Source organism: Sinohyriopsis cumingii, chromosome 15 (assembly GCF_028554795.1).
Source record: "Sinohyriopsis cumingii isolate HCF-2022 chromosome 15, ASM2855479v2, whole genome shotgun sequence".
Classification (NCBI taxonomy): domain Eukaryota; kingdom Metazoa; phylum Mollusca; class Bivalvia; order Unionida; family Unionidae; genus Sinohyriopsis; species Sinohyriopsis cumingii.
Genome location: NC_142975.1, coordinates 86,680,235 through 86,704,050, shown reverse-complemented (window position 1 = coordinate 86,704,050; position 23,816 = coordinate 86,680,235). Strand labels below are relative to the sequence as shown.

The following is a 23,816-nucleotide window of genomic DNA, read 5'->3' as shown; positions in this document are numbered from 1 at the left end:
ATGATTCTTAGACATTATTGGGAATCAATGATAAATATTCACAATCATTTTTAAAATGGATTATTTTGAGAGACATTATCAATTAAGATTTAGGTTTTTCTTGTCCTCATTTTCTTTCTTGCATACAAAACTTAATCCATGATGGCATCACTTAAGTCTTTTTCATTTCTTTGAAAAGTTAGGCGAGATTTCACATATATTTTGACCAAAACTTTAATTGAAATTGTGGTGAGATCTCACTAAAATTTCACTGAAATATTTGTGAGGTTTCGCAAAAAATTTGATCATTATATAGTATTTTACTGAAGTTACAGTAGTTTTTCAGACATTTCAGAAGGTTTCAAATTAATAATGGATATGAATTAAACAGGACTTTATTAACCAAGGTGATATTTAAGCATGAAAAAAATATACAGATGTAATTATATGACATCCAAGGCAAGAGATATGGAAGTTAATAATAATAATAATAATAGACTTTATTTAGAGAAGGTAACTCAGTTAGTTACACAACTAATCTACCTTGAAGCCTTCTATCTGTTATGTACAATATATACAGTATGTACAATATGATGTGAAGAATCTGGCTTGACACTAGATAATTATTAAGAAAGTGATTTTAAAAATCAAAGTATCAAGCCTGGAATATATGCACAGACAACTGTGAACACATAAACATATATAAAACATAAAATATTAATCTGCATTGAAAAATTCAACTGTGAAGATAATGCAAATTTACTGAAAAGCATCCATTTGAGACATTGATTATGAAAAGAATAAATGCTAGGAGCCTGCCTTATGTCACTTGTACTGCAGACTTGATTTTTTATTAATGTACAAACTATGATGCTGTTGTGGTCTCTTGAATTAGTCCTTGTTCCATATGCAGCTGTGACAAACGTTTATCATGATATAATTACTCTTATTTTACAATGAATTCTAACACACACAGAATATTTTGATAATATACACAATAATCCCACATGATACTGAAAGATGATTTTACATGTGGGCCAAGAAAATTCTGCAAAGGTATGACTATCTTTGATAGACATGGGTATTTAGCAACAATTCCCACCAGTTGATCTGTATGTTGTCCCTCATTAAATTCATTCTGGAAGTTTAATCAGTTTTATAGTTATGTAACTTTGAAATCATCCTGGTTCAATTCCTTGTCCTATTTAGCATGTTAGCCACTACTTTAAAGCCCTTTGTGGCACAAAAAGCAAAATGCTAGTTCTGGTGTTCAGTTTTCATACAGATTGACCAATTACATTCCCATCGACTTTGCATTCAAGCTATTCTCATTGTCGCACATTTTTCAAATGGTTATTCAGTCTTCTGTCCCACTCGAAAATTCGAACCGCCATGTTTAGCAAGCAAGCTTATTCCCATCAGCTTCCATTACTGAACGATTCATTGGGAAAGTACAAAATTTTGACCAATCAGAAAGCTCATTACAATGATCATTTTTGAATACAAAACTGAACAAATACTTATTAGAAAGCTTGCTGCGGAATGGGACCGTATAGAGCATTATTTTTTAAAAAGTTACAGAGACAATATTAAAAATGGGTCTGAATTGAGGAAAATTAGATTTGGGTCAGGAGAAGAGCGAAATTCTGATTTAAAATGGAAAACAAGAAAACTTGTTTGAAGGCAGTTAAATCCAGTTTAAGTTAAACAAAAATACAACAACAACAAAGTTTGAAAAAGAAATATAACAAGGAAAGATGTGGAAAGAAATTATTGTGCCCAAAATAAACAATACAATTACAGCTATCAGAAATAGGAAATATAAATGCTGCTGAAAATCATTCAAATTGTACAAGAAACAAAAAATAAATTTTATTATATCTTATTGATATTTTTTATTGAAATGTCAGTGATATTACAATCACAAAATATCACTATGTTTTCAGAATTTTTGACAAGCTCTCAGTGAAATTTCAATCACAAATTCCCAACTATATTTTCAGAAATATTGGCAGAGTCAGTGATATTTCAATCACAAAATAATTCTGATATTTTCAGAAATTTTGGTAAAATCTCCTAAAATACCATACTTCTAGTGAAAAAGGACATTTGAGTGAATGTCAAAAAATGTTCACTGTAATTTTGCTGAAATTTCAGTAACATTTTCACTAGGATATGATTTTTGTAGAGCATATTTTAATAGGAAGCAAACAAAATTATTTTTCAGAGTAAACATCAGATCAAGCCCAAACTCCACCTTGCACCAGATTTTCTAAGTCCAAAGATTCATCTATGCTTGTACTACCAGATATAAATTTTCTGATCATGTTTACATTTTATCTGCTTTTTTGGTCATGTCTCTGTCTGTTTTTAAACATCTGTAGAAATATTTTAAAGAAAACTGACATGCATGTGTTTCTTCAAATTTATATGTGTATATATTCATCCTTCCACATCAGCTACACTGACATATACATGTGCTCTAACTCCCACCAATATTTCTATTTGAATCAGATAGTTTCGGTTATTGATTCTTCAGAGAGTATTTTCCATGATGCTATAATACATGAACCTGTTTTCCATATGGAAAAAAGTGCCTATGGATTAAAGTTGCAACTTTATTCCATATGGAATTTTCACTTGCTGTGAAGTATTTATGGAATTTATATGGAATAAATTGTATGATTCCATAAGTTTTTCAGTCCATATCTCTTCCATACAGATTCCTGAAGTATTCCATATGGAATCCACGAGAAATTTCTTTATGGGTATTGTCCGCCAACTTTCCACAAAATGAACATGGGACAAGTATTATTCACATCTCCATCATGTTCATTCATTTTTCCACATGTGTTTCTCTGTTGATGACTATTGGTGCACATATGCATAATCTGACAGAGGGTGTACTGCATGTCACATTTGGGATTCTATCATGAACAATGGATGTTAAGGTCGAAGGAGGATCAACAACATTAAAAATGGCTACAGTGTAATGAATGCTTTGTGATGTTGATGATGTTAAACTGTATGTCATTGTTTGAGAGAAAAATTGCCTGAAATGACAGAGAAGATTCATGACAACTTAATGATAAGGTAAACAGGTCTTATACTTTTAGTAGGTTATTTCTACACTTTTGTTTTTAAAGGAAATAGCATGAATCTTGTATGAGATAGAATTTGTCATGAATCTTGTATGAAATAGAATTGGTCAGTTTATCATGAATCTTGTATGAGATAGAATTGGTCAGTTTATTAGTTATTATTTTACATTGGTGACATATGCAATTAGTAAACACATGTCCTGGTTTTTTAACAGAAGTCCACACCATACTTTGCCAAACTGATCGTGAAAAATGGTGCTGGTTTAGAGGTACAGTCAGAAACGACACCAGTTCTCTACGACAGCTCATCCCCAACAGATGGCTACGTTGTTGATGGCAACCAATTCCTACAGGATATGGTCTGGTGGAATAACCCATTTGTCATGGAGGGTAAGCCAATTACAAGTTTTGCAATTTTCTGTCCAAGATTGAAATAATAGCCTTAAAAATCTGGCACTTTTATGTAGAAGGAAGAAACTTTTCAGAAAATAGGAGAGAGTAGGCTAGTTAAAGTAATCACAGGGGGAGCTAGTACCCAGATTTGACTTGAGATTTAATGCTCAACCACGCTGGTGGCTTAGTGGTTAGAGCATCTGCCTCAGATGCGGGAGTTTGTGGGTTCGAACCCCAGCCAAGTCATACCAAAGACTTACAAAAATGGTACTAACAGCTGCCTCGCTTGGAGCTCAGCATTAAGAGGTTAGTGTTAGGAGTGGTTGGCCTGGTGTCAGAATAATGTGACTGGGTGGGACATCAAGCTACATGTCTGTGGCATGATGCCTCAGTACTATATATCACTATAAACTGTCACTCTGCAGACATCATAGCAATATGACTGAAAAATTGTTAAAGCTACATTAAAAATCCAAATCTCACACACACACACACACAGAGATTTAATGCTCATCATATTTTCTAACAATTACTCCAACTGTTAAAGGTTCATAGGCAGATTAGTTTATGAAATATAAGTTTACCATAAACAGTTGCAAGTTTAATTTTCTATTTTTTTACTAACATTTATCAACTCCTGTTAGACCCTTGGCAAAAAAGGCTCAAATGTTTCATTGATGATCATGTCAATGTAGGATGTTGCATTGTACTTGAATTTCAATGACTATTCCATCTGGGTCTGCTTAGTTGTTTAATTATGAATGTTGATGTCAATCTCACATATTTTGACCACTCTGGTAGCCTAGTTAGAGCATCCGCCTTGGATGCAGGAGGCCGTGGGTTCAAAATTCAGGACAAGTCATCTCAAAGACTTATAAAAATGGTACTAACAGCTGCCTCACTAGGCACTCAGCATTAAGAGATTAATGTTAGGACTGGTCGGCCTGGTGTCAGGATAATGTGATGGGGAGGGCATCATGCTACATGTCTGCAGTATGATGCCCCAGTGCTAGAAATCACTATAAACTGCCACACTGCAGACATCATAGCGATATGACTGAAATTTTTTTAAAGCAACATTAAAAGTCCAAGTCAGAAGTCAAACTTGCACATATTTCAAGAATTGATATGGCCAAGTTAGATTTAAATATTAAACCCAAATTTTATAAACCTTGGTAAACGGGTTTTTATCATCAAGATCTCAGATGATTTCATTTAAGAGCAACAGACTTTACATGTTAATTATACCAATACTTTTAAATAAAGTTTGTCATTTTTTTTGAAAGATAAAATCAGTATGTCGTAAAGGAACTTATTAATACAATACATTTCTCTTGTATTTTAAAATTCCTGAAAGAAGTAAACATTTATTCTAAGATATAACTTTATGTTATCACCTTGAGCATTTTTATGTAATGATATACCATCCTTTTTATTCAATACCTTTTCATCTAAATTTTCATTAACATACGCCATTTACATTCCACATTGATTGGAAAGCTTTATATATTACCCTTACCATCTTATCATTTTACTTTTAACTGTTTGATTTTTTTTATCGTTGGTTGATACGAAACCTTTTATCACCTTTAAATGATCATACAAATAACCATTTGTATGGTGCTAAATATCACTCATTCAATCAACCTAGGTCAGTGGTTTGTAGCCTGTGGGCTGTGGATCCCCAGAGGTCATTGTTTTTTTTTCTTCAAGGAAGCCTAAAGTAAAACTATCAGCATGTCAGGGTCTGCCAAACATTTTTGGAGGTTAAGAAGGGGTCTTCATACTTGAAAAGGTTGGGAACCACTGATCTAGGTTATATTCCTATAGTACTATAAAAAACACTCAGCTGTTTAAGTTATATAAGTCAAATGAGTGATATCAGGCCTACTTGGGCGTCTTGTTAAAAATTAATTATTGATTGCCAACAAACAGAGTTACAACCTTAAAAATACATAACACAGCTTATGGTTATGTCCAGTGGATGTTTTTTTTTATCAGGTATTAAAACAGGTGCTTGAGGTTAATAGTTAAAGCTAATTATCATTGTATTGTTTCTGATTTTAATTATGGCCTAGGCAACACATATTTCATTTAAAAGGTCTTATATGTGCTGATGCACCAGCACATTACAGTTGAAAAGCATGTGAGGTGGTGAAAGACTTGTGTAATGTGTATAGTGGACCCTAGGGCAGTCATTAAATTATAAGGGTTTGACAAGTCCAGGAGATGAGTTTTCATAACTCAATTCGTGTGTGCTGTACAGTGTTTGAACAATTGGGAGATGATCATGGCCAGACAGTTGCATTATGGGAAGCTTATGAGTACTGTAAGGTTATCTAGGGAAACACTTCTGACAAGAATATTTACATATTATTCTGCTTGCAAAAAAAGAGCTTGCAGCCTCATTTTAGATAATGCTGAAAACATCCCAATTGCAATGAATGATATTAAAATGTTAACAGTTCTTGAACAAATATTTTTGAGAAAGGCTAGTCTTATGCACAGTTTCCAAAAAATATGGTCTGATTATATCTCGATGAACTATTTCATGCTAGAAAACTGAACAACACTTCCAATTTAAGATCATTTCATCTAACCACTGTTCCATCCCAAATCCAAATAAAGAACTATTCAGAAAAGTTTTTGATATTTAGGATCACTAATGTGGAAAGAATCCCAAAGGAAATTAGAGAAAGTACAAATACAAATCCATTTAATTATAATCTAATATGGTGGATGAAGTGGAACCTGTTCAATTTGACAAACATTACAACTCAAAGTATAAATTCACTAATCTTCCATTTTGTTATCTCACTTTTGTTCTGTATATACTCGATGACTAGTTGGAGCATGTTTTTTTCAAATTTTCTGTTTATTATGTCCATATATAAATTTAGATTATTATTAGTGTGTGTGTTCATGTGCATGTGTGTGTGTGTGTGTGTCCTGAAATGTAAATATGCATATACTAGATGGCCCCAAGGAGGATTAGTTCCATGCAACTAACTGTCACCCTCTTTAAATAGTCATTATTATTATTATTATTATGCCCAGTTTTTGATATTTCAAGCTAGTAAATAGTTGTTTGAGGTAAATTACCAGTCATGTCACACACACACACACACACACACACACACACATATATATATATATATATATATATATATATATATATATATATACACACATGCATTCAGCTGATTGAATCCTTAAATTTGCACAGGAACTTTTCTACACCTGGCTTCGCATGAGGGACAAGCTTGTCCATCCCGGAGTATCTCAATGCTGCATGATCCTCAATGGTTCAATTATACGTTTCATGGATTCCGGATGCCAGGTGGTACCAACTGGGTCATTGAATATCGGGAAGAATATATACAGAGAGATGAAGAGTTTGACGAGCTACGTATCAAGATCATGCGAGACACTAGAGAGAAGAAAGTGTACTCTGCTGCATATTATCGTTCTGCTGACATGGCTGTGGGCGGAACATACCAGGTAATAAAACAGCATGGTGATTGCAGTGTTTTGTACGGGGGTTAGCTTTGTGTAGCTTACTTCAAAATGGGAGGAACGTACCAGGTAATAAACAACACAGTGGTTACAGTGTTTTGTACAGGAGGTGTGCTCTGTGTAGCTAACTTGACAATGGGAGGAACATAACAGATAATAAAAAGCATGGTGACTACCATGTTTTGTACAGGGTGGGTGCTTTGTGTAGCTGATGTGGCTATGGGAGGAATATACCAGGTAACAAACAGCACAGTGGTTACAGTGTTTTGTAAATGAGTGAGCTTTGTTTAGCTTACATAGCTATAGGAGGAACATGCCAGGCAATAAATAGTGCAAGGATTACAGTGTTTTGTAATGTGGATAGGGATGGGGGCTTTGTTCATCTGACATGATTGTAGGAGGAATATGCCAGGCAATAGATAGTGCAAGGATTACAGTGTTTTGTAATGTGGGTAGGGATGGGGTCTTTGTTCATCTGACATGACTGTAGGAGGAACATGCCAGGCAATAAATAGTGCAAGGATTACAGTGTTTTGTAATGTGGGTGGGGATGGGGGCTTTGTTCATCTGACAATGACTGTAGGAGGAACATGCCAGGCAATAAATAGTGCAAGGATTACTGTGTTTTTTAATGTGGGTAGGGATGAGGGCTTTGTTCATCTGACATGATTGTAGGAGGAGCATGCCAGGCAATAAATAGTGCAAGGAATACAGTGTTTTGTAATGTGGGTAGGAATGGGGGCTTTGTTCATCTGACATGATTGTAGGAGGAACGTGCCAGGCAATAAATAGTGCAAGGAATACAGTGTTTTGTAATGTCGGTAGGAAGGGGGCTTTGTTCATCTGACAATGACTGTAGGAGGAACATGCCAGGCAATAAATAGTGCAAGGATTACAGTGTTTTGTAATGTGGGTAGGGATGGGGGCTTTGTTCATCTGACATGACTGTAGGAGGAACATGCCAGGCAATAAATAGTGCAAGGATTACAGTGTTTTGTAATGTGGGTAGGAATGAGGGCTCTCTGACATGACTGTAGGAGGAACATGCTAGGCAATAAACAGCACAGAGGTTACAGTGTTTTGTACAGGGTGTGAGCTATGTTTAGCTTACATGGCTATTGGAGAAACATTATTAGGTAATAGGTAGTGCAAGGGTTACAGTGTTTTGTACAGGGTGTGGCAGTGGGGAGTTTGTTCAGCTGTCTTGGCTATAAGAAGAGCCTATCAGATAATAAATGGTGCAATGGTTACAGTGTTTTGTGCAAGGAATGTGCCTTGTAAATGTGATAAAAGTTGAGAGATGGATTTAATACATACATTTAATACATACTTTTATTTGCAGGGGTTTTATCTTCCTGAAGATTTTATAAATTTGTAAACCATCATATTTTTGCAACCTTTTTAAGATCTTGGCATTTTATCTTAAAGGATCACATAGTTACTTTCATTTTGAAGGGTTATTCATCTCAAAGTTGTTCGCAAATTTTTCATTATATGTTTAAACTGAACTTGCAGTTGGCATTATATAACCAGGATTGTGCTGACATGCCATCATACATACATACATACATACATATATGAAATTTTTAATGGGCTCATCACCAAGCAGGGACTTGTAAGAGTTATACAGTAAGCTTTCTTTGCATCTTTGTGGTTTCAGTGTCTGTCCTAGTTCAGGGACATACAAAGTTAAATGGTTGAAGTCAGTGTTCTGCAATTTATTTATTGTTGTGTTTTGTGAAAAATGTCATGGATATATAAATTCAAGGATGTGTCCTATTATTTTTGGAGAAGGATATTTTATGGTTGGTTCTTTAAATTGTATGTTTATAAAAACCCTAAAATGGGTAATTGTTAACAAATCTTCATTTTGTTTGCATTTCATGTTGCACTTCATTCTTTTTTGAAATGCATGTGGAATTTATTTCATTTGCATTTGATTCATGCATAAAATGGCTTTCATATCGTATATTATATTTCAGTCTGCCATCAGATTGTATAGTTTATGCCAGTCTGCCATCAGATTGTTTAGTTTATGCCAGTCTGCCATCAGATTGTTTTGTTTATGCCAGTCTGCCATCAGATTGTTTAGTTTATGTTAGTCTGCCATCAGATTGTTTTGTTTATGCCAGTCTGCCATCACATTGTTTTGTTTATGCCACTCTGCCATCACATTGTTTAGTTTATACCAAATTGCCCTCAGATATCAGAATATACAGTTTATACCAATCTGCCTTCAGATTGCATAGTTTATGCCAATTTGCCATTAGATATCATAGTGTACATTTTTTTCTAATCTGCTATTAGATTGTACAGTTAATCTGCCATCAGATTTTATAGTTTATGCCAGTTTGCCATCAGATATTAGATTGTATAGTTATGCCAATCTGCCATCAGATTGTACAGTTTATGCCAATCTGCTATCAGATATGGCCACCACTCCTTCTCCAACACCACTGAATAGAATTTGACCAGATTTGACAGAAAGCGTTCTGGCATAAAGGCGTTAGAGTATTTAACAGATGTTGATGTCCAATCATACAGATGAAGATGCCACAAATAGAGAAGTTCATGAAGCATTCATTTCCATAATTTTATTTCAATGAACATTATTGGAAGAAATTTCTATGGAATGCATCCTACTGACATGGATTTCTTGGCCAGCTTATCTATAGTTTGTTCTGCACTGCGTCATAATGATATCCAAATCTGTTTCTCATGGAATGTGCATATCATAGTCTTGAAATGAAGCTAAAATTACCAAATTCATTTTATGCATTAATGATTTAAACACAGTTCATTTTGATATACAGTGCAACACCATTCATTCGATGCATGCTGAAAAAAGACTGGTCTTTGTACATGTTTTCCTGAGTTCTGTAAGAATCCTTATTTGATGCTGCAAAAATATCGAAGGGAGACAACTTCATTATGGCCAAATATAGCCGAGTATGAAAGTTGATCAATCCTTAATAAAGAAGTTGACCCTTCCACATGATGTCATATAAAAATTTCATGAAAAGAGCGCACCCTGTTATAGCATGTATTTAATGAGCTGTGTTATGCTATGTGTTGATTCGAACAGTGTTTAGATACTTCATACATGAAATAAATTAGTTACTTGTAGCTACATTTAATGACACTAACCCGAATCTTCTCTGAGCTGCTGGTGTGGAAATCATTCATGATGATGTTTGTGTAATAAACTTTAGACTTGCTATTAGATCTTGGCCCAGTGAGTGATTGCTTCATCCTCGTATGTCTCGTTTTATTCAATTAAATTTTTAAAAATGCAACCACAATTGACTAACTCATCATATAAATAACAGTTGTTGTTGTCACCTCAACAAATGCAATATAACTTAAAACAGATTAATAATTGTCTTTCAGTTTAAGGAATCGGATCCAGAATTGATATGGCATGAAAATTTAGAGGTAGCTTGAAAACAGTTTTCAAATCCATTCATGAAATGGTTTTGTCTTCATTCTGTTTTTGGAATGATTCATCATTGTGTAATTTTTATTTGTGCTCTGTTTTATTAAAAATGCATTAATAATTTCGTTGTGTTTGTTCTGTACACCATTGCCATTTGTTCTTCATTAATTTTCCATTCATTATTTATTCACTTTATCTTCTTTGAGTGATTAGAGCATCTGCCTAAGACATGGGAGGTCACATGTTCAAACCCTGGCCGGGTCATACCAAAGACTTATAAAAATTATACTAGCAACTGCCATGCTTGGCAATCAGTATTATGAGGTCAGTGTTAGGACTGGTTGGCCCGGTATCAGAATAATATGACTGGTGGGACATGATATTTCATGTCTGCAGCATGATTCCCCAATGCTAAACATCACTATAAACTGCCACACTGCAAATTGCAATACGACTGAAATTTTTTTAAAGCTATATAAAAAATAAAAACACACACACATGCACACTTCGTCTTTACTGTTGAAATTACCTGCTTCATGGTCTGAAGCAGTCAGAAGTTCCCAAAAATAGTTGCCCACAAAAAGTAATAAATTTACTGAATATATTTTGAGAATTGTTATGAAATTGATACAAAATGAATAAAGTTGTAAGTTAAAAATGAAATTACCAAAAATACTGACCTTAGAAATTGCTAGAAATGGACACTTGAATATTCCTGTATCCAGTATATAGTACAGCAAATAGCATTACCTACATGCAGGACTGGATGGTATAATGAACATTTTGCAGCTATCAATAGTTGGTGTATCAATATGTTTTTAATTTTTAAAAATTGTTTATTTCAGATTTCAGTGAAATCTGCTGATGGAAATGGCCAGGCTGTTACTGGCATCATGTTCTATGACTCAGTGGAGGAAGGAATTGGGATTTATGATTACATGCAGCTCCAAGACTTTTCAGTAGGAGTTTGCACCTGCTGTTACACAAAACCAGTGGTGAGTTGTAATGCCTGTGATGTCATTGGTGCTCTATATCCACTACAAAAGTGAAAAATAATGACACACATGGGATGTTTCTGGAAAAGCAATCAGGGACATTTTTTCTATATTTCAGGAGAGTTGATCAAAAATATTTCAAATATATTGGAAAGTCCTTGTTTCATTGCACAAAGGTTTCTAGGTTTCATTGGTCTCTCACTTGAGTGGCTCCTCTCGACCACTGTCCACCCATGTTATATGACCAAACTGACCGTAGCACTGACAAGTTCATGTTCAGAAGTACCCCTCTAGATTTACAGTTAGGAATCTCAGTTATTCATTTATTTCTTAATTCAGCACATTGTCACTTTTTCCAACATGATGATAAAGTATTCCATGCCCATATGAAAACTTCTGCGATGACTTTAACCAGATTCCAGGTGGAATTTTAAAGCAAATTTCACCTAAAGCTTAGATTCCACTTATTATAAATTTTAGGTGGATTCAGGGTGGAATATGGCCTGAATTATGCAAATTACTCTGTCTATTACTATGAGGAATATGTTTATTCTGCCTACTAGGTGGAATTTGTTTATTCCATCTACATGGCGGAATCTATTTATTCCACTTATTTAGCCTAGATTCACCCTCTTATCATTTTTAGGCAGATTCAGGGTGGAATATAGCACAAAATATGCAAATTACTCTGTCTGTTGCTAGGCAGAATCTTTACTTCTGCCTAATTAGATGGAAATACCTGCAGAAACCCCATCCAATAATGAAAATGTCAAGGCGGATTTGAGACGGTGTTTTTAAGTGCTTTTTGCCTAAACCATAAAAAATATACTTCAGATTTCTCTTAAACTGCCTAATGATTCTTAGACATTATTGGAAATTAATAATAAATATTCACAATAACTTTTAAAATTGATTATAAATTTTATTTTGACATGCATTATCAAATAAGATTTAGGTTTTTCTTGTCATTTTCTTTCTGGCATACAAAACCTAATCCATGATGGCATTACTTAAGTCTTTTTCATTTCACTTTAAAGTTTGGTAAGATTTCACAAATATTTTGACCAAAACTTTCATTGAAATTGTGGTGAGATCTACTAAAATTTCACTGAAATATTTGTAAATTTGACTAAAACTTTCATGAGATTTCACAATCTTTTTATCATTATATAGTATTTTACTCAAGTTTCAGTAGTTTTTCAGAGAAATAATGGATATGAGTTAAACAGGACTTTAATAACCAAGGTGATATTTAAGTGTGCATGAGATGTTATAATTATATGACATCCAAGGCAACAGATGTGGGAGTTAATAATAATAATGATAATAATAAAGACTTTATTTAGAGAAGGTAACTCAGTTACAGAACTAATCTACCTTGAGGCCTTCTATCTGTTATATACAATATATACAGTATATACAACATGATGTGAAGAATCTGGCTTGACACTAAATAATTAAGTGATTTTAAAAATCAAAGTATGCTTGGAGCCTTCCTTATGTCACTTGTACCGTAGACTTGATTTTTGATTGTACAACTATGAGGCTGTTGTGGTCTCTTGAATTAGTCCTTGTTCCATAAGCAGCCATGACAAACGTTTATCATGATATAATTACTCTTATTTTACACTCAATTCTAACACACCTAGGATATCTTGATAATATACACAATAATGCCTCACGATATTGAAAGATGATTCTATTTGCAAGCCAAGAAAATTAAGCAAAGATATGACTATCTTTGATAGACATGGGTATTTGACAACAATTCCTACCAGTGATCTATACATTGTCCTTCCTTAAATTCTGAAGTTAATCAGTTTTATAGTTATATAACTTCGAAATCATCCTGGTTCAATTCCTTGTCCTATTTAGCATGTTAGCCACTACTTTAAAGCTCTTTATGGCATAAAAAGCAAAATGCTAGTCTTGACGTTCAGTTTTCATAAAGATTGACCAATTATGTTCCCATTGACTTTGCATTCAAGCTATTCTCATTGCTGCACATTTTTCAAATGGTTATCAATCTCATATTCTGCTCGAAAATTTTAATCACCATGTTTAGCAAGCATGCTCATACCCATCAGTTTCCTTTATGTGTCTATTCATTGGGCAAGTACAAAAAAAATCGCGATTGTCTCAGTACCCGGTATGAGACAACCCTGTCAAACTCTAATTGACTTACCCAGCCTAAATTTTTCTGATCGTGAAAAATCGCAGCGATTGCATCGGTGCCAAGTTGGAGGCAGCACCCTCTCTGTTGCTGTAATTAAATCATTATGTTATATCATAATATGGTACATCCAGAATCCTACACAGCTAGGTTAGCACGAGAATGACTAGAAGCGATGAAGAAATTTAATCCTGTCAGAAAAAACTTACAGGCGCGGCAGGAAGCACAAGTTGAGTACGCAGAGGGCACAGAACAGTTATTTAAGCCTATTACAAAGGTTACTGAAAAAGCTATATGGGGAGATATTAAGGATGAGAAGGAGAAGGAGGGTCTTCTTCCAGTATTAAAATGAACTGCTGCGCAGGCTGAAAAAATAGCAGAAAAAACCGCTGCGCAGACTGAAAAAATAGCAGAAAGAACCAAGAAAGTAAAAAAGATTTTACGAGCACTTCCAACTGATATAGCTGCAGCTCAACCTCCACCTGTCGATGCAGGAATATCTGAGGATAGTACTGAAACAGGTGATAAAACGGATTGTGCACCAGAAACAGAACAAAGTTGATATAAACAATAAATTTACTGTACAAGGTATTAATCTCATAAAGAACACTAAAAATGTAGATAAATTAGCTGAGATTGCCGTAATATCTTATGATCATCAAGAAAAAGTTTTAAATCCCGAATACACCGGTGATCCTGTAAGTCGCAAAAATTGGTACAGGTGGATATATCATATACATTATAATGCTGATCAGGCTAAAAACAGTGATACTAAATATATTGCATTTACTAATGCAATAGATAACTATCTTGCACGATTACAACAACCACAGATGCAACTTTCTTTACCGCAGCAAAAACAACAACCTCCTCCATCGCAGAAACAAACAACTTCTCTGTCTTCTCCTTCGTGAATACTGCGAAAGATACCCCAACCACAACCTCCAGATGATGTACTAAGTGCTACTGGTAGTGGTTTGGGAAATAATTTTGTTTGTCCCGTTAATATCCTCAATAATGTACAATGGTTAGAGGCTCTCATAGGAGGGAAACATGCCGGAAATAACTCACCAGAAATAATTAATGAAGCAAATGATATCTGTCGGCGATTATTTCAAGGTGGTATCATGGATATCGGCGTTTGCCGAAAACTTGTTGATGAATTTGTTGATGATTACCAAGGTGACTAGTTGTTACTGCGATTAGATAAATAACAAATAGAATAAAATGATTGTACACAATAATCATTGTAGACTGAACATGGTCAGAGTGGTGAACTCACGATTACCTGTTTACAGAACAATTTATGGAAATGGATTCGGTGATGTTGTTCAAGGTCTATTTACGAGAATGGCTCCAAAATTAATGCCAATTGCAAAACAATTATCAATGAAGGCTATTGATGTTGTTCGTGATAAAGCTCCTGGTGCAGTCGTCAATATTGCTGGTAAGGCGTTCTCGTCAATCAAGGATAGACTATCTCGATTAGTACGAAAAAACGCAGCAAGTAAAATTATCTAGCAATGAAGTTATGCCCACAAATGTCAGTAAAGTAATAAATCAAGCTGCAAATCAAAAACTAGCAGAGTTGGTTAATGAAGTAGAAAGAAATATAACAGCGAATTTGATAGCAGGAAGTGGTTATGCCCGCCAACGATAATTTATATCATCATTTGGAAAATAGGCAATTATAATAAAATGTTCAAGCGTATATCCGACACAGCATTTGACATAGATGAACCGGTCCTCAAAAATGAATTGGTACGTGATTAGCAATTTTATTCCTATGACGCACGACAACCAAATCAACGGGGGTGTATCGAACTTCAAGTTCAGGATACAAATAGATATTTCTTGCCCACTGAGCCGTTTATTGAAGTAAAAGGTGAACTTGTAAAAATGGATAATACGTGATATGATGCCAGTTTGCAAGTTGGTTTTGTCAACAACGGAATTATGGCATTATTTGATTGCGCTACATATATGATGGATGGAAAAAATATCGAATCAATTCAGAAGGATGTCAATGTTGCTACAACAGTAATTGGTTTAGCAAGATATTCTGATGATTACACAAGATCAGCTGGTCCATCAATGTTTGCTAAGGATATTACCGACAACGCTGATCATGTTCAATAAAATACGGATGCCATGGAATACTGCATCTGATCCACAACCAGATGATTTTGAACACGCAGCTAGACCAGCTGATGCTTTTGATATTATAGGAAGTGTTAATGCAACTTACAACTTAGGATTTGCAACACACCGAGCAATGTTGTCAGGAAATAATAGATATTTTTCATGTGTAATTCCACTGTCTCACCGCTCCGGTGGCCTAGTGGTTAGAGTGTCCGCCTCGGATGCGGGAGGTCATGGGTTCGATCCCCGGCCAAGTCATACCAAAGACTTACAAAAATGGTACTAACAGCTGCCTCGCTTGGCACTCAGCATTAAGAGGTTAGTGTTAGGACTGGTCGGCCCGGTGTCAGGATAATGTGACTGGGTGGGACATCATGCTACATGTCTGCGGCATGATGCCCCAGTGCTAGACATCACTATAAACTGCCACATTGCAGACATCGTAGCGATATGACTGAAAAATTGTTAAAGCTACATTAAAAATCAAAATCACATCACATCACACATCACATCCACTGTCTCACATCTTTGGATTTTGCAGAAATGTTAGAAAGGTCATCTTTGGAGCTAAACACACAGTTGCGCTTGTAAGAAAAGGTGATGATAATGATGCAATCTGGTGAGGAGCTGGTGTTGCTGATGCTGGCAAAGTAAATATAACAAAACTATCATTGTGGAAGCCTGTAATGATTCCATCGATTACACAAGAACAAAAATTACTCTCTTTTATGGATCAAGGTGGTAAATTGTTACTATCATGGTTAACAGTAACCACGGATACTGCTCAAAGTTCTGTCAGAGATATATTTACTTGGCATATAGTATCACAACAGAGTGTTACTGCGCCACGACATATTTTTATTGCGCTGCAAAATAATAATCGGACGTGTAGTCAGGAACGTTCGCATATGATATTTGACCAATTCGGCATTACCGAGGTTTCGTTGGACGGACAACAAGAGCCAGCAGAGGATATAATGTTAGATTATGCCACAAATTATGTAGCACGCGCATATCATTGTTTGATGTCATTTTTGAGGCGTGTTCAAAATATAGATACTGGTTTGCAATATCACAGATTTTACAACTCTGTTTCCGATTTATTACTTTTAGCTGGAGCATCTTGATTTATCCAAGCAATCCATCATTGATATACACCTTCGAGCTCATGTTAATAACCCACCAGTTGGTGCTGGTGCCTCCTGGAGACCAATCGCGGTTATACTCAGTGATAAGGCAATGTTACTTGAAGGTGATAGTGGTCGAATGAGAGTCGTTGATGCACCAGTGAAAAATCTTTAATCGTGTTATTTAAAAACGTGAGTATCATTATAAAAATGTCATATAGTCACGTTAATGTCACCCTGACTCCCGGTCAGGTGAAAAAATTACAATAAAAAAACGTGAGTGCATGTGGGGCAAAAATAACATTAAAGCGAGATCAAATTGCTAGTGGTGGTCCAAACAAGTTATCATTGACTAAAACTCACATTTCAATAAAGCACAGCAAGCAAAAACCGGAGTTCAGCTTGATTTCGCTCCAAGTGCCATCAAAGACATGATTAAAACCGGTGGTATATTTCCACTTTTCGCAGCAATACCAGCATTAATTGCTGCTGCGCCAGCTGTCGCAAAAGCAGCAGCATTAGGGGCTGTTGGAACCGCTGCAGGAATGGCATTAAAGAAAGCAACTGGAAAAGGTTATAAAATAAGGGATCAGGTCTAAGACTTAGCCCTCATGGTACGGAAAGGGTCTAAGACTACCAGGAACTCCACCCTTGTGGTACCCCAAACATTGTTGATGAAAACACAGTGTTTCACCGATGTCCAATTTTGATTTACTAGATGCTGCTAAGCAACTTAAAATAAAAAATTTCAGAGGTGTTTTTATGCGAGATCAGTTACCGAGCCAACCGAATACCAGCGAAGCAGGAATTATTAATCTTGATAACAGCGATGGTCCAGGAACTCATTGGGTTGCTTACGCAATTGATCCACGTGGAATTATTTACTTTGATTCATATGGGTTAACACCACCAGTTGAATTTCTAAAATACATCAGCGGATTTCAAATTCCAGTCTGGTACTCAATGCTACCAACACAAACATTAACCGATCAACCAATATGTGGTCGTGAAGTAATTAATGTACTTGACGTGTTATCAAAATCAACCAAACCACCTCACAAAGTCATGCACGAGTATACCGTGGATAAATTTAACATTTTAAACAACCCTTAAAGATAATAATGGTTGATATTTATGGAAGATCTCTCAGCAAAAGTAAAGACAAAAAACGCGATGGTATTGATTTATCAAAATATGCAACTAAAGATGAAATTGATAATCTTATGAACCTCTCCGGGGTTGGCCGAGATGAGGTTGTTGTTTTTCAGGACCGATATGGTGAGTTAAAAACCAGCAATATCAAATGGAATGACATAGTTCAACGAGTACTCTGTGCAGTTATGGATAACATCCCTGTGTTTACTGACAGCGGAAAAATCAGAGACTCAAGTATATCATTTACAACCAATCGAGATGAAATCACAAAAAGTGTTGCTAATCATTTAAAATCAACTGGCGGTACAATGACAGGTGAACTCAACATGAACGGAAATAAAATAGTAGCCGTAACAGATCCAACATCTGATGAAGATGCCGCGATGAAAAAATATGTTGACATTAACCACAGCACCTTAGATGGTAAACTATCCACGTTGCGGGCCGAGCATCATGTTCATGTAAGCGCATTTACAAATCTCCGTAGAAACTTTAGAAAAATTAATGAAACCGCAGAGGAATTCTTTGGTACCCCGCTCACCGTTGACGCAAAACTCTCTGATATCAAAATAAATTAGATATCATTAAGAAAACACAAGAAGACATCATAAGTGGAATTCCTGAGATTGTTAACAAAATTAGTCTGATTAAAATCCCACCCGGAGTAACTCGCGGGCATATTACCAACATCGTATACACTATGTCATCTGGATTCGCAACATGGTCAAAACAAAATAATACTATCAAATATACCACAACAGTCACTGGTGTGTACAGACTGTCTGTGTTCAGTGCTGCAAAATTTGGGATATTTACAACATATCCCTGGCATCATTCAACCGATAAGTTTTCTGGGGTTGCTTCTATCATATTAAATAAAGGAACCGAAGAAACATTTATACTGGAAGCAGCTGATAAGAAATTAACCGCAACATCTTACTGGTGGTGTCTAGAATTTGTTGCTGAAACGCATCAATTGGTTACTGCGTAAAATAATAATAGCAGCGTCAATGAATGTTCAACAATATAGATACGATCAAGTACACGAATGGCAATCAGAGTTAAAAACCGTCATTGACCAGTATACGCTGAAAGTAAAAAAATACCGGCGACGTGTAATACGCTGGATAGTTTATTCAGTATCCGCGGTAGTTGCGTCCACCGGGGTAGTATTATCAGTGCTAATGCCAGTAACAACTGCAATAGCAGTAACAATATGCGTTTCATCATCAGCAGCTGTTGCAGGTGTTTTTTATATTATCGCGAAAAAGATATCCACGTGCACAAGCACAAAACTCAATGACGCAGTTGTAAAATTATACACTGCAACAAAGCATATTCATAATTATCATCGCTGATATCATCAAGCCTCGACGATACAACGATATCAGATTATAAATTCGCATTAATGGTTAAGACATACTGTGAAGTAATAAACCACCATTTGAAAAGGAGAAATATAAATCATGACAGAACTACTTCAGCAGATAGCCGCAAATACAACTCCGGCAAAAACCACCATGATAACAGTAAGCTCAACCAAGCCTGAATTCAGTATTAATTTTCCAACTGCGATTCCGGTCAGCGAGATCGCGCTAGCACAGTTGCAAGTATACCATAGCTGGCCAAATATCAGATCAAAATCATTTGGTGGATTGCCAGCGAATAATTAGTTTGTGTTTGCAAATAAAAATAAACCAGATGGTACACCTGTCGGAAACGTTGTTGGAATACCAACCGGATGCTATCAAATCGAAGAAATCAATGAGGAATTACAACGTCGAATAAAAAAATCACTGGAAAGGAATCCAAGATAACAATAACCGCTCTTGAACCAACGCTGTCATCTGCAATCGAGATAAACTTCCCTGACTATGCCGTGTATATATATCAGTCATCGATCAGAACAGTGTTAGAATGGCCTGAAATTCCACCACTGACGCCACCGCTGCTACTTGAACCAAAACGGTCTGATTTTTCACGGACAAACAGTCATATTGGGAAATTTCCCCATCATACAAAAAACATCTACTTGATGTAAAAACTGCAACGCTGACTGGTTAACTTACCTTCACCAATAAGGACGATGCAACTTGGAATTTTTATGCTGGACCAGCCTCCACAGGAGGAGATAAATGTATAAGAATTCGTCTAGATGAAATTGCTAGATATTTCAGAGAAATTAATCAAGAACATAAAACACAACTACAGCGACTACAACAAAGTTTCCAAGAACATCTTTTTGATATAGCAAGTTCATGCAGCGAAATCATCAAACAAATAGAAATATTAAATCAGCTCATATCCGACATGGAATATATTAACTAGCGAGTAATTCAGTTAACAATTAATGTTGTGGAGAACCCCAAACAACGATTTTTAAATGCATACTCCATAACAGAAGCTGATCTGCCAAATTTAAAAAAAAAAAAAATCACCAATGATATCATTGATCAGTTCTTTTCTGAAATACTTACACGGTACAAAGAAACACTACCATTACCAACTATTCTCCGATACAACAATAATCCACATGGAAAAGAACGACATGTATCCCGGAAATCGTAAATATCACCCAGGTGGTCACGGTCATACTTGTGTGTGATGTAATCAATGGAAGTTACAGCACGGACACAACAATGTAAAATCAAGTGCAGCAAGGATTTATTCTTTATTCGTCCACACCAAAAGAACCACCAGGATATCTGATTGTACAAGAACCGATCAATCCGGTCTATCTACGATGTCATAATCATCTGTTATCAGCAGTAAATTTCAAACTAACTGACCAATCCGGCCACTTGCTGGATTTAAGGACTGCGATGATAAGTGTAAATTTACTTGTAAAATCGTGAAAAATCTACGTTTTGAAGAAAACAGTACCAAAAAAATAATTCTCTGTTCTTGATAAAGTCAACAGGTGGATTGACAAATACTCTTCAGATTTCACAAAAATATTATAAGTGTATTTTTTTACTGAAAATCAGGCTGATTTGTTAATTCTGAATGGTAATAAGGTAGTCAATTCTGAATGGTAATAAGGTAGTCAAAATCGTGTGCGTCGACTGATTTCTCAATTGTGAATGGTAATAAGGTAGTCAGAATGGTGTGTGTTGACTGATTTGTTAATTCTGAAGGGTAATAAAGTAGTCAAAATCGTGTAAATCTAACGTTTCAGTGAAAAGAAAAAAATATATTTTACTGAATTCTGTCAGTGTACAAAAATATTGTAAGAAATTTATTTTTTACTGAAAGTCAGGCTGATTTGTTAATTCTGAATGGTAACAAAGTAGTCAAAATCGTGTAAATCGACTGATTTGTTAATTCTGAATGGTAATACGGTAGTCAAAATCGTGTAAATCCAACAATTCTCAGTGAAAAACACAATTTTTTTTATAATATTTTACTAAAATCTGTCATTGCAATCAGAAATTTATTTTTTACTGACTGACATACTACTTTCACTTTCATTTCCACATCCTTGATTTCATCAAGGAATCTAACTTTAGTTTTCATTAGACAGAATTTTTCTTAGTTGTTTCACACGAGTATTAATTATCATCTTTGCTTCATATTCACGAGATAATTCTGATCTAATTTTTTCGATTGCACGAGACAAAGAAACAAATTCCTTTACTAGCTCTTCTTCTACTGTGGCTGGTTATTGAATCTTCTTTATAAATCTATACTGAGATGGTAGCGTGTATGCTCCCCCTCATTGCACTCTTGCAGTGTTTCAAAATCAGAAATAATTTTTTTCAGGATTTAATTCATATTTATACCATCGTGTTCTAATTTTTTAATAGCAGAAATTATATCATTGATATTTTCGTAATTCATTATATATATATATATATATATATATATATATATATATATATATATACCGAATATTATATATTATATATTTAAAGAAATTTTTTTAGACAAGAAATAAACAGTCTAATGATGAGCGGTTATTTCATAGGATCCTTTTCTTGAGACTTTTGTCTTTTTTAGAGACTTTTCTTATGGTCTTCTCGGCATTCCTATGACCGTTTCTTTTGGCCAACATTCTTTCTGAATGTTTTTTTTTGTTGTGGGGTACCCAAGTGATTTAGAGCTTATGCATCCACGCTACTGTTTATTTCATGTACACACCCCCAAGATCAAACCCCAGGAAGTGTAAAACGCACTCACCACGTTGTTTGACGTGATGAGAGAGATGTACATGAACGCATTTCAGGCTGTTGGCGCCCCCACTATATAGAAAAACCCTATTATCGGTTCCGTCGACAATATGCCTGTTACGAGATTCAAACCACTGACCCCCAGAAATCAGCCACGCTACCACTGCGCCATGTTCCAATCTACTGGTATATGATTCAGAACCATTAATGGATTATACAGTTAATTTCTCAGCTGGATCACAAAATACAGCTGAATTTTAGTTAACAGAGAAATTATTTCACTGATTTTTTTATTATTTTTTATTTGGAGGATGTTTTCTCCGGTTGATCTTTACACACCATTTGGAGAGGCCCTCCTGCCCTACTTGTAGGTGTTTGCTATATTGTATAAATTTGTACAACGGTAATGGTTTGCTGTATTTATTTGATTTATAAAATAAGATAATTTATTAAACTTGTGTTTGTTTTTGTTGTGTTTTCCATATATATGGTGTTCTTATCCTATCTCCGTTGATATTGACATGGGAGGCTTGGGTAACAGATTTCCTTGTGGTGTCGAGATAACTGGTGTTTTGGCTTGTAAAGTTTTTCCCTGTTGTTGCTGTTGGTACTGTTGATATTGTTGTTTGGTGTCCTGTTGACTTTGTTGTTGTTGTCCTATTTGTCTTAGATTTGTACCCATTTTCCTTTGTTGCTCATCTTGTTGTTGGTTTGGTTGCTGTTGTTGTAGTTGTTTCTGTTTTGTATTAATTGCTATGTCTTTATCCTGCTGAGATTGTTTTTGTTGATCCATTTGTTGTTATTGTTACTAGGACCTGTGTTTTCTGGTCAGCAATTGTTTTCTTTTGTATTTTATTTCTCTGCTGTTCTTGTTCTTGGTGTTCTTGTTTCTTCATTTGTCCACCATGTTGCTTTTGGTTTCCTTGTGGTTGTTGCTGTGTAAACCGTGATTGTTCCTTCTGCGGCTGCATGGTAGTTAATTTTCCTTGTTCTTGTTCTGGTTGTTGTTGTTGTCCAGATTGTTGTTGGTTTGCTTTATTTGATGTCTGTATTCCATTTGGGTCCTGTTTTGTTATTGTTGTTGTTGATTTATCCTTGTTAGTGTTTATCTGGCTATTATTTCCGCTTCTTGTGCTACCTGGGTTATTCAGACATTTGTAAGGTGTGTGACCTGTCTTTTCGCATTTATTGCATTTCCGATGGTAGATACACCCCTTATACCATGTCTTTGCCAAAAAGCCGTGTAAAAAAAAGAGCTCGTTTTACCACTGGTAGTTTGCTTCTCTCTACTTACAAGATTCTCGTTCCATTGTAAATTGTCGTCATGGGGATGGTTTCTAGTCTTGGTGATATTACTTTAATTTTCAGTTTCAACTCAAACTTTTCAACTGTAGCTTCCAATGGTATCTCTAGTGGTATATCTGAAATGTGTAGCTCTCCAGTTTTTTTTTTTTTATTTTGCGTAGGATTGGTGTGGGCTCTTTGATTATAGCTGTTACTCCCGCAATATTGAAATCTCCATATGATAGTATAGGCTGGGTTCCTTTTGGGCGTATGATATAGCCTTCGTCCCCTTTCCTGTTTATTGAGTAAACTCGTTGCAAACTTTCCGGAATCTGCACTTTAATTA

General features: G+C 35.4%; 1 protein-coding gene across 1 annotated transcript in view; it reads left to right on the top strand.

The window, feature by feature from the left end:
* Positions 1-23,816, top strand: part of LOC149782249 (uncharacterized) — a 665,894-nt gene that overhangs the window by 551,337 nt on the left and 90,741 nt on the right. Inside the window, exons 187-189 of the mRNA XM_089935099.1 lie at positions 3,296-3,470; positions 6,700-6,974; positions 11,271-11,420. Coding sequence (XP_089791225.1) covers positions 3,296-3,470; positions 6,700-6,974; positions 11,271-11,420 — 600 coding nt within the window. The remainder of the gene's footprint in view (positions 1-3,295; positions 3,471-6,699; positions 6,975-11,270; positions 11,421-23,816) is intronic.